General features: G+C 36.4%; 1 protein-coding gene across 2 annotated transcripts in view; it reads left to right on the forward strand.

Moving 5' to 3' along the window:
• The first annotated feature begins 7,514 nt into the window (after positions 1-7,514).
• The window catches only part of stac (SH3 and cysteine rich domain), an 86,525-nt gene continuing 80,580 nt past the window's right edge, over positions 7,515-13,459 (forward strand). Inside the window, exons 1-2 of one of the 2 annotated variants that reach the window (XM_062040465.1) lie at positions 7,515-7,916; positions 8,544-8,576. In XM_062040465.1, coding sequence (XP_061896449.1) covers positions 7,809-7,916; positions 8,544-8,576 — 141 coding nt within the window. In that variant the 5' untranslated portion in view covers positions 7,515-7,808. The remainder of the gene's footprint in view (positions 7,917-8,543; positions 8,577-13,459) is intronic. The other variant, XM_062040466.1, reaches the window with a different exon arrangement.

Raw genomic sequence — 13,459 nt, forward strand, 5'->3', positions numbered from 1 at the left:
TTTGTATGACATTAAATTACGATTTTACCGCTTGGATGACAGCATAGTTTTACTATCCACTAAAAATCAATCAAAAAAACATTTTTTATCATTATAGCTTGCTGGGGCTGCATGAGTGCTGCCAGCTGTAGGGAGCCGCGGTTCATTGAAGAGAAACACAAATTCCAACATTTAATGTGAGATTCCTAAGCAGAGCATGGCGTCAGACTTGTTATCTTGTTAATCACGTGAACTTTGACATTGACTACCTTATACTGTATTTTCCAAACTATAAGCCTCTACTTTTTTACTACGCTTTGCACCGTGTGGTTTATAGTCCCGCGCGGCTAATTTATGGATTTTTCATCGTTAACGGCCATGATGTTTTTTATTCAACAAATAGTTTTTATAAAACACCGACAGAAACACTGAAAAGGTGTGTTATTGTTTGTGCGGATCCGGCCCGCCAGCGTTCAAAATCCGGCCCGCGGGAAGTCCCAAGTTAAAAAAACCCAAAACATTTTATTATTATTTTTTAAAATCTGTCCTAATTCATTTTCTACCGCTTGTTACTCTTGGTGTCTCTTAGATGCTCAGGCAAATCATATTGTCTAAAAATGCATTTTCCTATCAATAATGTGACATCATCACGCTCGAAATATATACAGTATATATATATATATATATACACACTACCGTTCAAAAGTTTGGGGTCACATTGAAATGTCCTTATTTTTGAAGGAAAAGCACTGTACTTTTCAATGAAGATAACTTTAAACTAGTCTTAACTTTAAAGAAATACACTCTATACATTGCTAATGTGGTAAATGACTATTCTAGCTGCAAATGTCTGGTTTTTGGTGCAATATCTACATAAGTGTATAGAGGCCCATTTCCAGCAACTATCACTCCAGTGTTCTAATAGTACAATGTGTTTGCTCATTGGCTCAGAAGGCTAATTGATGATTAGGAAACCCTTGTGCAATCATGTTCACACATCTGAAAACAGTTTAGCTCGTTACAGAAGCTACAAAACTGACCTTCCTCTGAGCAGATTGAGTTTCTGGAGCATCACATTTGTGGGGTCAATTAAACGCTCAAAATGGCCAGAAAAAGAGAACTTTCATCTGAAACTCGACAGTCTATTCTTGTTCTTAGAAATGAAGGCTATTCCACAAAATTGTTTGGGTGACCCCAAACTTTTGAACGGTAGTGTGTATATATATATATATATATATATATATATATATATATATATATATATATATATATATATATATATATATATATATATATATATATACAGCCCGGCCCCCGGCCAAATTTTTTTAACCCAATGCGAGTTGGGTTAAAAAGTTTCAAAAAGTTTGGGGACCGCTGGTCAACAGTATTTCCTTCTGTTTAGTGCCTTTCACGCGTTGCAAAAGTGCAGTTCTGTCTACTGGTTTTTTTTATTGATTGATTGAGACTTTTATTAGTAGGTTTTCTATAGTTTCTACTCCTGTTGTTTCTTCATTCATCACTCCAAGCAACGCTTGTAAGTTTTACAATATAAACAAAACAATTCATGCTTACTAAACCATCACATGCTTGATAGGAGTGTTTTCATGCATATTTGTACATGCTTTTGTAACGTAATCAAGCTAGCGTCGTTAGCATTAGCAAATTTGCTAAGACATTTACAAGTGTTTGTGTTATTAACTTGCAATGGCAGTCTTTTTGTTTTGTTTCTGTTTCCCATTCCTGCTTGACGTCTTAAGCTTTATTTTCAAAATCACTAGACTGTTCCTTTAAAATTAATAGGATTATTGTTCCAATGATGGACAGAAATAAGAGAAATTTGTAAATCAAATGAGAACGATATAGCCATTGGAACTTGGACCTCTTTTGTAACGATTCCAACTTTGTGTTGTATTGTTTTCCTGAGAATAAAAGGTAATCACAGAAAGTTACCAAAAAAACAAGGTTTTACCTGACCAGTCTGACCTTTGACCCGATTTCCCACGGACATCTTCAGGGCAACGCCCTTCAAAATCCATAAGGTTCTCTCTCTGTCACGGAACAAAATAGAAGCATTAACAAGGAATATCTACCCACTGACTTGTAATGTTAAAGTGTTAACAAGTGTTATGTCCTTTGCAACATGAGCAGTCAGTGACAACAAAAATCACTTCAAGTCTTAATTGTAAAACAGTCTGTGATTAAAGTGACTGTAAACCGAAAGAAAGGGAACCCCTTTGGATGTGAAACGGAAGCTGAGCAGGATGCGAGGGAGATGGTGGGTGTTTGAATCCCCGTCAGAGTGAGGAGGCTGCAGTCTGGAACGTTCCACCTCCTCTTCCTGCATCCCACACTGCAACTTAAAGGACATTGCATCATCACAGGGGGGAGCCTGGTGGCGTCACGCAGCGTAACGTCTCACTCCGACAGACGGGCCTTGTGGAAAATTTGACACTTGTCAATTTTTCGTGGAACATTTTTATGTATTACAGTTTTGTGTGGTTATGCTGTCACATGATGAGTAGTAGTGGTGGTTAAAGCCTGCTGTTACGTTATTATATCCACAGCTACAAGGGGGCTTATTTACATATTATACAGTATACCATGTCATTGATGTACAGTAGCATATATTATATATGATTTCATATATAAATATATAGTATATATTTTCAGAAATCACATCATAGTGTAGCGTAACCTCCTAAAAGCCAGTGTCCTCTGCAATGGACACTTGTTTTTTTATTATTATTATTTTCTTTTTTTAAATGTGTAACTCTGAACGCTGTTTTTTATAGCATAGGATAGATTCATAAAACATATCATACCTATTGCATATATCATATCTTCTCAACATATTTTATCACATATCCTCATATTATATGGTAAACTATATCGTCTCACATGATATATTACACATTCATTAGCATACTATATCTTACCATTGCATTGGTATATTGTATTATATCATACTGTACCGTACCTTACTATACCATACAAAGTATACAATGTAAAGTACACATGCATACATATCGGATATCCTAGTGTTGTTCAACCTTTTTTGAGCCATGGCACATGTTTTTCATTTAAAAAATCCAGAGGCACACCACCAGCAGAAAACATAAAAAATGTAACTCAGCAGCCGATATTGACAATAATTCATGTTTATACATTATATTCTCTTCCAGTGGTAATGTCGTACATAAAGTGCAAGGACAACCCACATCATTTGTGATTTAAAACAACTCAACTTAAATGAAAAACTTTGTTTATCTTGCTTAAAAAGCAAGGAACAGTAGATCGACAGCACTTCTTAGATTATTGCTCCTACTCTGTGTGGCCACCTGTTGCTAGGCAGAATCCACTGGGCTCAATTGTTACTGTCCCATAGGCCAATCAAACACAAAACCACGCATGGTAGCCGCGCCCACTAGGCTGTTTGGAGATGCCATGCTGGAACAGGAACAGAGAAAAATCAGAAGTCAACTAGATGAGGCAATTCCTGAAGGAATTGCGTGTGAATGCTCCAATGCTGAAGTTGAACTGAAATCCTGGAACGTTTTTTAGAATTGTTGAAGTAGAGCACACAATTCCTGAACAAGCTAAATATTTTGAGGTTGGAACAGTTTGAACCAGATGAAAAATGTGTGAATCGGAATGGTTTGAATTGGTTGAAAAATGTGGAAAGGGTGGAAGTTTGAAAAATGGCCAATTCATTTTGAATGGGAAAAATGTCCGGGAAAACCCGGAATTCAGAGAATCTGGGAATTTTTGGAATTTGTTAAGGGAAATCCCGCGATTCTCGAATAGGTTGAACAGTTTGAAGTTGGAATGGTTTGAATCGGGTGAAAAATGTGGAAGGTAGAGCGCGCCAAAATCTGGACAAGAAGAATAAGTTGTTGAATAATAACTAGAAGAGGCAATTCCTAAAGGAATTGCGTGTGAATGATCCAATGTTGAAGTTGAACTGAAATCCTGGAATTTTTTTAGAATTGTTGAAGAAGAGCACACAATTCCTGAACTGGCTGAATATTTTGAAGTTGGAACGGTTTGAATCGGATAAAAAATGTGGGAGTTGTGGAACTTTGAAGAATGTCCCATTGATTTCAATGGGAATTTTTACAAAATTTCGGAATTTGGGGGAAAAGCGGGAATTTTTTAGAAAATGGTAAAAAGCTTGAATGGCCTGAATGACTTGAAATTGTTGGTGTTGGAATTTTTCAAATCGGTCGAGAAATGTTGAAGAAGTAACATGTTAAATTGAGATATGGTATTGTGGAACTCCTGGAATTTTGGGAAAACCGGGAATTTTTCCAGTTAAAAAAAACCCCACACAGTTTTTTGTCCTAATTAAGAGGAATGTTTTGATGGTGGAACGGTTGAAGTGGGTTGAAAAATGTGGGAGGAGTAGTCGCCAGAAAAAGGGTGGAAATAAGGCTTTGGAAAACCAGGAATTCTGGAAAATCCTGGAATTTTTTTGAACATGGAAAAAGGGTAGTTTGACTTTTCAGAATGCGGGCTTTTCCTTAACAAATGGTCTGAAAAAAGGAATTACGGGAAATCCGGGAATTTTCTTTTTGAATTTTTGAAGTAGAGCACACAATTCCTGAACAGGCGGAATATTTTGAAGTTGGAACGTGGAATGTGGAAGTTGTGGAACTTTGAAGAATGTCCCACTGATTTCAATGGGAATTTCTGGAAAAACGGGAATTTTTTTAAAATGGTAAAAAACTTGAATGGTCAGAATGGTTGGTATTGAAATTCTTCACATCTGTGGAAAAATGTTGAAGTAGTAACATGTTGAATTGAGAAATGGTATTATGGAATTCCTGGAACTTCGGGAAAACCGGGAATTTTTCCAGTTCAAAAAACAACTTTGTTTTTTGAGAAATGTTTTGACGGTGAAACAGTTGAAATGCGTTGAAAAATGTGCAAGGAGTAGTCGCCAGAAAAAAAATTGAAATAGGGCTTTGGAAAACCAGGAATTCTGGAAAATCCTGGAATTTTTTTGAACTTGGAAAAAGGGTAGTTTGAATTTCCAGAAAAATGGCCAATTCATTTTGAATGGCAAAAATGTCCAGGAAAACCCAGAATTCCGGGAAATCTGGGAATTTTTAGAAATTTTTAAGGGAAAGCCTGCGATTCTCGAATAGGTTGAACAGTTTAAAGTTGGAATGGTTTGAATCGGGTGAAAAATGTGGAAGGTAGAGCGCGCCAAAATCTGGACAAGAAGAATAAGTTGTTGAACAAGATGAGGAATATTCCTGAAGGAATTGCATGTGAACGCTCCAATGCTGAAGTTGAACTGAAATCCTGGAATTTTTTTTAGAATTGTTGAAGAAGAGCACACAATTCCTGAACAGGCTGAATATTTTGAAGTTGGAATGGTTTGAATTGGATAAAAAATGTGGGAGTTGTGGAACTTTGAAGAATGTTCTATTAATTTCAATGGGAATTTTCAAAACATTTTGGAATTTCGGGGAAAAACGGGAATTTTTTTGAAAATGGTAAAAAACTTGAATTGTTTGAATGACTTGAAATTGTTAGTGTTGGAATTTTTCAAATCGGTCGAGAAATGTTAAAAAAGTAACATGTTGAATTGAGAAATGGTATTATGGAATTTCTGGAATTCTGGAAAATCCTGGAATTTTTTTGAACTCAGAAAAAGGGTTGTTTGAATTTCCAAAATGGTGGAATGTGTTGAAGGTGGAATGGTTTGAATTGGTTGAAAAATGTGGAAATGGTGGGAGTTTGAAAAATAGCCAATTCATTTTGAATGGGAAAAATGTCCTGGAAAACCCGGAATTCAGGGAAATCTGGGAATATTTGGACTTTCTTAAGGGAAAGCCTGCGATTCTCGAATAGGCTGAACAGTTTGAAGTTGGAATGGTTTGGATCGGGTGAAAAATGTGGAAGGTAGAGCGTGCCAAAATCTGGACAAGAAGAATAAGTTGTTGAACTAGATGAGGCAATTCCTGAAGGAATTGCATGTGAATGCTCCAATGCTGAAGATGAACTGTAATCCTGGAATTTTTTTTAGAATTGTTGAAGAAGAGCACACAATTCCTGAACAGGCTGAATATTTTGAAGTTGGAACGGTTTGAATCGGATAAAAAATGTGGGAGTTGTGGAACTTTGAAGAATGTTCTATTAATTTCTATGGGAATTTTCAAAACATTTCGGAATTTCGGGGAAAAACGTTTTTTTTTTGAAAATGGTAAAAAACTTGAATGGTCTGAATGACTTGAAATTGTTGGTGTTGGAATTTTTCAAATCGGTCGAGAAATATTGAAGAAGTAACATGTTGAATTGAGAAATGGTTTATGGAATTCCTGGAATTTGGGGAAAACCGGGAATTTTTCCAATTTAAAAAAAACACATTGTTTTTTTGTCCTAATTTAGAGGAATGTTTTGACGGTGGAATGGGTTGGAAAATGTGGGAGGAGTAGTCGCCAGAAAAAAGGGTGGAAATAGGGCTTTGGAAAACCAGGAATTCTGGAAAATCCTGGAATTTTTTAGAACTTAGAAAAAGAGTAGTTTGAATTTCCAGGATAGTGGAATGTGTTGAAGGTGGAATGGTTTCAATTGGTTGAAAAAATGTGGAAAGGGAGGGAGTTTGAAAAATGTGCCGGAAAACCCGGAATTCTGGGAATATTTGTAATTTGTCAAGGGAAAGCCCGCAATTCTCGAATAGGCTGAACAGTTTGAAGTTTGAACGGTTTGAATCGGGTGAAAAATGTGGAAGGTGGAAGGTGGTGTTGGAATTTTTCAAATCGGTCGATAAATATTGAAGAAGTAACATATTGAATTGAGAAATGGTATTATGGAATTCCTGGAATTTGGGGAAAACCGGGAATTTTTCCAGTTAAAAAAACCCCACATAGTTTTTTGTCCTAATTAAGAGGAATGTTTTGATGGTGGAACGGGTTGAAAAATGTGGGAGGAGTAGTCGCCAGAAAAAAGGGTGGAAATAGGGCTTTGGAAAAGCAGGAATTCTGGAAAATCCTGGAATTTTTTTTAACTTGGAAAAAGGGTAGTTTGAATTTCCAGGATGGTAGAATGTGTTGAAGGTGGAATGGTTTGAATTGGTTGAAAAATGTGGAAATGGTGGGAGTTTGAAAAATGGCCAATTCACTTTGAATGGGAAAAATGTCCCGGAAGACCTGGAATTCTGGGAATTATTGGAATTTGTTGAGGGAAATCCCGCGATTCCCGAATAGGCTGAACAGTTTGAAGTTGGAACGGTTCGAATCGGGTGAAAAATGTGGAAGGTAGAGCGCGCCAAAATCTGGAGAAGAAGAAGAAGTTGTTGAATAATAATAATAAACAGATGAATTTTGGTGTAGAAAAGGTATGAGCATAAACAGACACATATAGTCACTGCTCTGTATTGCATATAAAAGAAGGATGGAAAAACGGTGCCTCCAGCTGGACGTGGTGCCAAACTGACAAGGACCAAACAGATCCTCCCATCTTCTCCCTCCCTCTATCCCTTTAAGTGGCGTGCGGGCAGCGTGCTTGTGGAGGAGTCTGCTCTGTACGCACACAGGAACAGGACTCTCTCTGCCTCTCTCACAAGCAGCCCTGGACAGTTTTCCCTTTCACTTTCAGTTTGGACTTGTTCTAGACACCTTCTCGTGGCTTCCAATAGGATTTGAACCTCCTTCTCCTTCTCTCCAGAGGCTCTGGGAAGACTCGGCAAGTGGTGCCCAGGTCACGGTGCACCGTCAAGACATGAACACCATGTAAACATTGGAAGATCCGCCAGAAAAGAAGAAAAAGAAGGAAAAAAAGGGAGGAAACTATTTGTTATTTTTAGATTTAGACACAAGATGATCCCGCCAACCAACACCCAGGGGGAAAGTGGGGGGAAAGAGGAGGAGCAGGACCAGAATGAGACCCCCAAATCTCCAAGCAACACCGTCAACCAGGAGACCAAGGTAAGGTCAGGGTTCCCAACTAGGTCTAAAATTCTTTAAAAAGGTTTGAAAAGTACCAGGCTGTGTAAATAAAGTGCTCTAAAGTGCCTACAATTCTAACAGACACACATACATATTATAAATAGACCGAAAAACATCATGCTTACAGTAATTAACCTTATTGTCAATATACTAAATACAATTTTTATTTATTGTACACATTGTTTATTTTTATTCATTAAATATATATGTGTTTATTTTCTATTTATGTGGTTTATTTTATTTTATTTTTTTAATGGAAGCAAAACTATAATTTTTAATAATAACATCTATATTTTATCTTGGTGTAGACTGTTAATTTGCTCAAAAATTGAGTTTAAACATTCTTGAAAACTGCTTTATTCTCAACTCTAAGCAGCTTTTTTATTTTTCTGCACAAATAACCAAACTTGCAACTACACTATCCTAAAAAGAAGTACTTTACTGTAACTTTAAAAAGGTATAATGGCTTCTCTTACAAGTATTGCATTTTTACCGTTGATACTTGACAGGAGTGTAATTACTAGCATTTTAGTATAAATGCAAGATCATAATAGGAGACATGAAGTAAAGCTGCATTTGTTTTCTTTTTGAATCCCCTCCTGTAAGAATACTGTGAGGCCCGAACACCCCAAACGGAAGGTGAGGCGCCATGCTTGTGCATGTTGTAGCAGATTATTTCAATACTTTGCAACATTTACATGACATTGCTGTACACCAAGTCTGATGGCTTCATCTTTGCAATGCATTCATAAGGGCTTTTATTGATGATTTGTTTGTGAGTCTGCACTTATAGGTTATTCATAACACTTTATTTTGTTTTACATAGCAATTTTTCAAATTAATTTAATTCATTTACTCATTAGGTTCCCATGCTTTATATAAAAAGCAGCATTTTGTGTCATTTAGAGAAAAAATAGTGGTGCATTTTAAGGCTTTTTAAAATAATAATGTAAGGGCTTTTGTAAATAAGATTGTTTTCTTAATACATTGAATTATTTTTATCATTCATTTTTATTTAATTCAGTAAATATTAGATTTATTTTGCTTTTATTTCCGTTCATTCATCACATTTGATTTTGTTTTACATATCTATTTTATTTATTTAATTATTTAATCAATTTATTTTATTTTGTCATTAGGCAACCATGCTTTGCATATCAAGCTGCATTTTTTTTTGTTTAGTTAAAGTTAAGTTAAGTTAAAGTGTTGTACGTTATGGCTTTTAAAATAATATTTTGAATTTGTAAACAACATTATTTTATAATTAAATGCTATTATATTCATTATTCATTTTTATGTGTGTCATCATGTGAAAAGGTAGTGCATTTGAAGGTTTTTGAAATATTTAGATTTTGTAAAATATTTTTGATTTTATCGTAAAAAGTGATTGTTTTTATTATTGATTTTAATTTGTGTCATTTAGCGAAAATGTAATGCATTGCAAGGCTTTTATAATAATATTTTGAATTTGTTAACAAGATTACTTTATAATCAAATGTAAATATTTTTATGATTATTTTAATTTGTGTCATTTACTGAAAAGGTAGTGCATTTCACAGCTTTTAAAGTAATATTTAAATTGTGTATACAATATTTTTTTTTTAATAAATTACAATGTTTTCGTAAATGATTCCAATTTGAGTACCTAATTTATTTGGATTTTATTTATTTTTAATTACTTGATCAATAAAGGTTATTTTAGATTATTTGTTGTACATCTACTTTTCTTTAATTATATGCCTGTGCTCCCCATGCTTTATATGCAGTATGCTGTAGAACTGCATTTGTGTAAATATTGAAAAAAAAAAGTATGTACTCCTTATGTACACACACTACCTATTTAGGGTTTACATTAAATGGATGTAAGACCCATTGTATAGTGTGTTTTATCACAAGTGTGTGCAAGTGAGGCAAATTGAGGACAATATGTGTGCCAAATTGATTACATTTTACCCACACAACTTATTGATCCACACTAAACCAACGCTGTAATGATAAGCGGTCAAAAACAGTGGTTATAAGTTCCTTTTGTTGCAAGATAAATATGATGATATACAAACCCTGTTTTCATATGAGTTGGGAAATTGTGTTAGATGTAAATATAAACGGAATACAATGATTTGCAAATCATTTTCAACCCATATTCAGTTGAATATGCTACAAAGACAACATATTTGATGTTCAAACTGATAAACTTTTTTTTTTTTGCAAATAATCATTAACTTTATAATTTGATGCCATCAACACGTAACAAAGATGTTGGGAAAGGTGGCAATAAATACTGATAAAGTTGAGGAATGCTCATCAAACACTTATTTGGAACATCCCACAGGTGTGCAGGCTAATTGAGAACCGGTGGGTGCCATGATTGGGTATAAAAACAGCTTCCCAAAAAATGCTCAGTCATTGTTTCACAAGAAAGGATGGGGCGAGGTACACCCCTTTGTCCACAACTGCATGAGCAAATAGTCAAACAGTTTAAGAACAACGTTTCTCAAAGTGCAATTGCAAGAAATTTAGGGATTTCAACATCTACGGTCCATAATATCATCAAAAGGTTCAGAGAATCTGGAGAAATCACTCCACGTAAGCGGCATGGCCAGAAACCAACATTGAATGACCGTGACCTTCGATCCCTCAGACGGCACTGTATCAAAAACCGACATCAATCTCTAAAGGATATCACCACATGGGCTCAGGAACACTTCAGAAAACCACTGTCACTAAATACAGTTCGTCGCTACATCTCTAAGTGCAAGTTAAAGCTCTACTATGCAAAGCGAAAGCCATTTATCAACAACATCCAGAAACGCCGCCGGCTTCTCTTGGCCTGAGCTCATCTAAGATGGACTTATGCAAACTGGAAAAGTGTTCTGTGGTCTGACGAGTCCACATTTCAAATTGTTTTTGGAAATATTCGACATCGTGTCATCCGGACCAAAGGGGAAGCGAACCATCCAGACTGTTATCGACGCAAAGTTCAAAAGCCAGCCTCTGTGATGGTATGGGGGTGCATTAGTGCCCAAGGTATGGGTAACTTACACATCTGTGAAGGCACCATTAATGCTGAAAGGTACATACAGGTTTTGGAACAACATATGCTGCCATCTAAGCGCCGTCTTTTTCATGGACGCCCCTGCTTATTTCAGCAAGACAATGCCAAGCCACATTCAGCACGTGTTACAACAGCGCGGCTTCGTAAAAAAAGAGTGCGGGTACTTTCCTGGGCCGCCTGCAGTCCAGACCTGTCTCCCATCGAAAATGTGTGGCGCATTATGAAGCGTAAAATACGACAGTGGAGACCCCGGACTGTTGAACGACTGAAGCTCTACATAAAACAGGAATGGGAAAGAATTCCACTTTCAAAGCTTCAACAATTAGTTTCCTCAGTTCCCAATCGTTTATTGAGTGTTGTTAAAAGAAAAGGTGATGTAACACAGTGGTGAACATGCCCTTTCCCAACTACTTTGGCACGTGTTGCAGCCATGAAATTCTAAGTTAATTATTATTTGCAAAAAAAAATAAAGCTTATGAGTTTGAACATCAAATATCTTGTCTTTGTAGTGCATTCAATTGAATATGGGTTGAAAATGATTTGCAAATCATTGTATTCCGTTTATGTTTACATCTAAGACAATTTCCCAACTCATATGGAAACGGGGTTTGTATATGAAAATATGAGCATGCGTCTTTTACATGTATGCTTGTGCAGCCTAAAGACCATAAAGGCTCGTTAGGAGGTCTCCACTCTTCAATTACTTCAGAAGAGAATCAATTCCCCACACAAGAGTCCTTACAGTGTCATTACAGCAGCGCTGGGATGCTTTATAGCGAGTGCAGGAGGACCAGATTAAATGAGGGGTTGTCAATGTTGGGAATAATGAGATTAAACGACGCAGGCAGTGGACGTCACACTGTGTGCCAAATGGTATTGATGTGATGATGCATCTACCAGGTGGGGAGCCTTTATCGTTTGACAGACGGATGAGTGAGTGAGTGAATCATGTAAAAAGTCAGTATGCATAAGACCAGGGGTGTCGTTTTTAATGAGGGTCACATCGCAATTATGGCTCCCCTCAGAGGGCGGCTACTAATATGAACACATTATTGATTATTATATGTTTTACTAACAGATTGATGGATGACTTGCTTTGAAATCATAAGTCAAGGTGACAAGCAGATATTTGAGCATGTATTATGGGTAACCCCACAAAATGTATTTGGACACAAACACACAAAAAACATGGCGTGGACCATAAGATGATCACGTTAAATAAAATGGAGGGCCAAATAAAATGATTTGGCGGGCCAGATTATTAGCCTTTATTTAACCAGGTAAAATCCCATTGAGATCAAAGATCTCTTTTACAAGGGAGACCTGGCCAAGAGGGCAGCAGCAAGGTTACATTAAAAACAGTAAACAAATACATAAAACATCACATTTACGACATTAAAACTTGCTCACATAACACATGTGCATACAGACAAGGTAGACTGCAGTCCTTTCACAGAAGCTTTAAACTCATTCAACGTAACAAGGGTTTGAAGTTTAATATTTGATTGTAGGTTATTCCAAGCCTTCGCTGCTGAAAACCTAAATGCTTTCTTGCCCAGTTCAGTTCTTACTTTGGGGACGACAAATTGCAGAACATTCATTGAACGAAGATTGTGACTTCCTTGTTTCTTTGTTAAAAGACAAGACAGATAAGATGGAGTGATACCCAGAATGGTTTTGTAGATGAACACATACCAATGATTGAGGCGTCGAGCACATAAAGATGTCCAGTTAACCATTGAGTATAATACGCAATGGTGAGTAAGGGGAGCGCAGTTGGTGATAAATCTCAGTGCACCGTGGTACACACTATCCAGCTTGTGGAGACAACCAGCAGTAGCATTCATGTACAACACATCTCCATAGTCAATAACAGGCAAGAAGGTTGTTTCCACCAATTTCTGTTTCACAGTAAAAGAAAAGCAAGACTTGTTTCTATAATAAAATCCCAGTAAAAGTTTCAGTTTTTTTACAACATACTGAATGTGCTCCTTAAAACTCAAGTGGTCATCAATTAAAAATCCTAAATATTTAAAAGCACATACTAACATAATTTGTTGCCCATTTCTTGTTAAAATGTTCTCACACAGTGCTGATCTTACAGTTTTTGATGTGGTAAAGAACATACACTTTGTTTTCTCTGCATTTAAAACCAGTTGAAGATAGCAAAGTTGTTCTTGTACTCTGTCAAATGCATGTTGTAGATATTTAAAGGCCTCAGCAGGAGTGGGTGCTGTACAGTATATGACAGTATCATCAGCATAGAAATGGAAAGTTGAGTTCGGAATATTCTGTCCAAGATTATTTATGTAAATAGTGAATAATAATGGGCCCAACACAGAACCTTGAGGGACACCCTTTTTCACTTGCAGTACGTCCGAGGAGGAACCTTCTATCTGAACAGCCTGAGTTCTACTTGTGAGGTAATTTGCAAACCATCCAACTGCTTGCTGAGAAAAACCAATAG

This window comes from Entelurus aequoreus, linkage group LG03 (genome assembly GCF_033978785.1).
Source record: "Entelurus aequoreus isolate RoL-2023_Sb linkage group LG03, RoL_Eaeq_v1.1, whole genome shotgun sequence".
Taxonomy (NCBI): Eukaryota; Metazoa; Chordata; class Actinopteri; order Syngnathiformes; family Syngnathidae; genus Entelurus; species Entelurus aequoreus.